We start from the raw sequence: 3,685 nt of genomic DNA on the forward strand, positions 1-3,685 counted from the left end.
TGTTGGAAATAAAATTATTGAACTAACCAGGACAAAGAATAAGAATTTCTTCACAGTCAAGAGCTCACAAAATGGGAACAAGAAACGTGTCGAAGGATCACTCCACTTTTCTAAATTACCCATTATAATTACTCTAATAAATGATACAACAAACAGCAATTAGTTGGAACCTAAATGGAGGAATCGCCAAAAAATCCTCCAGTGAACCAACTAATCAAGACTTGGGGCAAAAATGCGATAACTAACTCAACTAATCAAAACATGGATAAACCAATAGCTTTTTGCCATTCTGCTCCCTCAAGGGCCATGACTTCCTTGACTTTACAGCCTTATAGGCCACTAAGGCTGGAACATTGAACTTAGTTGTTTTGGACATGAAGAGTATCTGAAGAAGATGGCAGTGCAGCACTGCTTTGAGAAAGCTTTGGCAACATGGGTTTTTCCCTTGAAACTTGGAACTTCTCTGCAGTCCCAAAAAGCTGCTTCCGAAGAACCCCATGCAAACGCCCAAATAGCTGCTTCTTCAATGATTCAAAAGAATGATCCAACCGCTCTAGTTGCTCCATAGCATTTGCATTGTACATGAACAAGCCATAGTAAAGATCAAAGCTATCTCCTGCAGTATTCTCCACCAAATTCAACAAAGTCTCATAGCCTCTTGTGTTAATTGGTGTAGACTCCAACCCGAACTTTTCCAAAACCCTTCCCATTGTGTGGGTAATGAACTGTGACCCTGCTGCATGCCAATCATGTTCTGCACAAGACATTTCCACCATCTGGCACCCTTCTCGTGCAAAAATATCAAGAAACCTGTCACACCGTGACCCTCTGGATTCATCACTTCCAACCCTAACCTTATCGTAAACAAAAGGAAGACCATTCCATCCATTTTTACCACTCTCGGGTCCAAACATTGGATGCGTGCAGAGAACATCAAAATATGATGGCAGATATTGAAGAAACAAACTTCTTGGAAATTCTTTCACAGAAAGTACATCAACAAACAAAGTACTTCTCTTCAATCTCTGAAGTGGCAATGACTTGAGAACTTGCTCTGTCGAAAGAATGGAAGTACAAAGGAGAATCACTTCAGGATGTTCTTCACAAAGATCGTCTGCATCAGAGAAGTAAGAAACACCTAATTCTTGAGCTGCATCAGAGTAGTTTGATCTAGAATAAGCCAAAACTGTGTGTCCTTGGCGTACAATCGTCTTCGCAAGGAACTGTCCGAAGTTTCCAAATCCAACTATTGCAACTTTTAGCTTTGAGCTATCATCAATAGGTTGGTAGATCTGACCTTTGTACTCATAGGGTTGAGTGACATCCTGAGACCTGAAAGTTTGAATCAAAACATGTGAATAAATAATTATAAATATGGTTTAGGCAGCGTGACTTCAATCCAAAAGACTTCTATTCCAATTATTTATCCATGTTGACTAATCAATTGATGATGTGATCCCACCAAAATCAAAGATTTTAGCAGCCATATGAGTGAAAAATCATTTTTACCACCATGATCTTGGTAAGTATCTCTTTTAGCAATAAAAGGTTGCAACCAATGCACAAACTCCCACTTTTGCAGGGTGTAGGAGGCATGATCGGTAGGCAACCTTAACCCCCACCCCCCCCCCCCCTAGAAAAAAAATCCTCCGCTATACCCAATTCTTCCAATAATGAACACCAAAATTAATTAAATAGAAGTAGCTATATCTCAACCATCAAGCATAAATAACGATGATCAAAATCTCTCCACACTCTGGTTATTAATCCTTTGGTTGTTTCAATCAAGATAGCTTCCTAATGCTTAAATTAAAGGAATCAACCAATGATATATATGAAAAACAAACCAAACCCACAATTAATTCAGAAAAACAAAATAAAAAAAAAACCCAGATACCAAAATTTGAGAGTTTACCTCATAGCCAATGAAGTAGATTGCAATGCAGCACCATTCTGAGTCCAGTTGTGCCCCGCACCATTGCCATTAAACAAGGAACTCTTCGCCTTCTGTGCCTTATCAAACAACTGGTTCCTGACCACACCATGCAACCGACCAAAAAGCTCATTCCTCAAAGCCTCGAAAGCCAAATCCAACCTCTCCAACATCTCCATGGCACTCTTATTGTACATAAACAAGCCGTAGTACAAATCAAAGCTATCCTCAGCCGTGATCTCCACCAAATTCAACAAAGTCTCATACCCTTTTGTATTAATCGGCGTAGACTCCAAGTTCAACATCTCCAACACCCTCCCAACCGTGTGAGTAATAAACTGCGAACCCGCCGCGTACTTATCATGCTCTGCACAGCTCATCTCCACCATTTCACACCCTTCTCTCGCAAAAACATTGAGAAACTTATCGCACCGTGAAATCCTCGAATCCTCATTGGTAATCCGAGCTTTCTCGTACACAAAGAAAAGACCATCCCATGTCTGCTTAGCACTTTGGGGGCCGAACATTGGGTGGCAACAAATGACATCGAAATAAGGAGGTAAGAGATCGAGAAGAAGATTCTTTGGGAACTCTTTGACAGAGAGAACATCGACGAACAGAGTGCTGCGTTTGAGTCTTTGAAGAGGGAGAGAAGCGAGGACGCGCTCGGTGGAGATTATGGAAGTGCAGAGGAGAATGACTTCTGGGTGTTCTTCACAGAGGTCATTGGGGTCGAAGAAGAAGGAAACGCCGAGAGATTTGGCGACGCGGGAGTGGTCAGAGCGAGAGTGAGCGAGAACGGTGTGGCCTTGGGAGACGAGGGTTTTGGCTAGGAACTGGCCGTAGTTGCCGAAGCCAATGATTCCAATTTTGAGGTGGTGGGTGTTGTGGAAATGGGTTATGGCGACCTTTGTTTCGTAGTCGTAGGGCTGCGCCGCGTCTAAGGCTCGGATCCGGAGAGGTTTGCGGCGGAGATAGAGGGTTTTGGGGGTTGTGGCGGTGGCGGCGGTGGTGGTGGGTTTGAGAGAAGCTGAAGAAGAGAGAGAAAGTGAGGAGGAGAGAGAGGAGTCGTTGGGTTGTGGTGGTGAAGAGTGGTGGTGGAGAGAGGAGAGAGAGAGCATTGTCGTGAGAGATGGGTTTGAGTTTTGAGGTTCTGAGATTTCTAAGGTTTAAGAAAACTATTAGTTAGAAGTACTCGTGTTGGGTTCTATGTTTGAGTTTGAGACCGGTTTGGTTTTTAAGATGAAGTCATAAAATCTGGACCCAGCTTATACAGTTGTTGGATTGGATGGAACGTGTTTATTATTTTATCTTCTCTTATTATAAATATTAAATAGTAAATATAGACTACAGAGGATATAGTCACATGTATGTATGTTTATTGATTGGTTGCACATGTAGGTTTGACAATTGGGACAGATGCAATAAGATACGAAATCAATATTTGAATTCCTGCTGCTCTAATCACATGCTTCATGTAATTTGCTTTTGTGTTTTGAGTTGTCTTCTATATTATAGTTTATTTGCAAATTATTTGGATTCAATGTTTAGGCTCTCATTGATTAAGGTATTGATTTCAAATATAATCGCATGCTTCACATAAATTGTGTTTGAGTTGGCTTATATATTATACTTTCTTTACAAACTACTTGGTTACAATGTTTTAGGCTCTCACTAATTAAGGTATTGCTTACAAATATAATCACATGCTTCACACAAATTGTGATAGTTGGCTTATATTTATTACTAAAT

At 40.9% G+C, this 3,685-nt stretch overlaps 1 protein-coding gene across 1 annotated transcript; it reads right to left on the reverse strand.

Moving 5' to 3' along the window:
- On the reverse strand, nucleotides 1–3,174 carry LOC112027906 (arogenate dehydrogenase 1, chloroplastic). Its single transcript, XM_024060550.2, has 2 exons — nucleotides 1,916–3,174; nucleotides 1–1,332 (listed from the first exon to the last, which is right to left on the reverse strand). The coding sequence occupies exons 1-2, from the start codon at nucleotides 3,052–3,054 to the stop codon at nucleotides 360–362; spliced, it is 2,112 nt and encodes a 703-aa protein (XP_023916318.1). The 5' UTR covers nucleotides 3,055–3,174; the 3' UTR covers nucleotides 1–359.
- Between the last annotated feature and the right edge of the window lie 511 nt (nucleotides 3,175–3,685).

This window comes from Quercus suber, unplaced genomic scaffold (genome assembly GCF_002906115.3).
Source record: "Quercus suber isolate HL8 unplaced genomic scaffold, Cork oak 2.0 scaffold_25, whole genome shotgun sequence".
Classification (NCBI taxonomy): Eukaryota; Viridiplantae; Streptophyta; class Magnoliopsida; order Fagales; family Fagaceae; genus Quercus; species Quercus suber.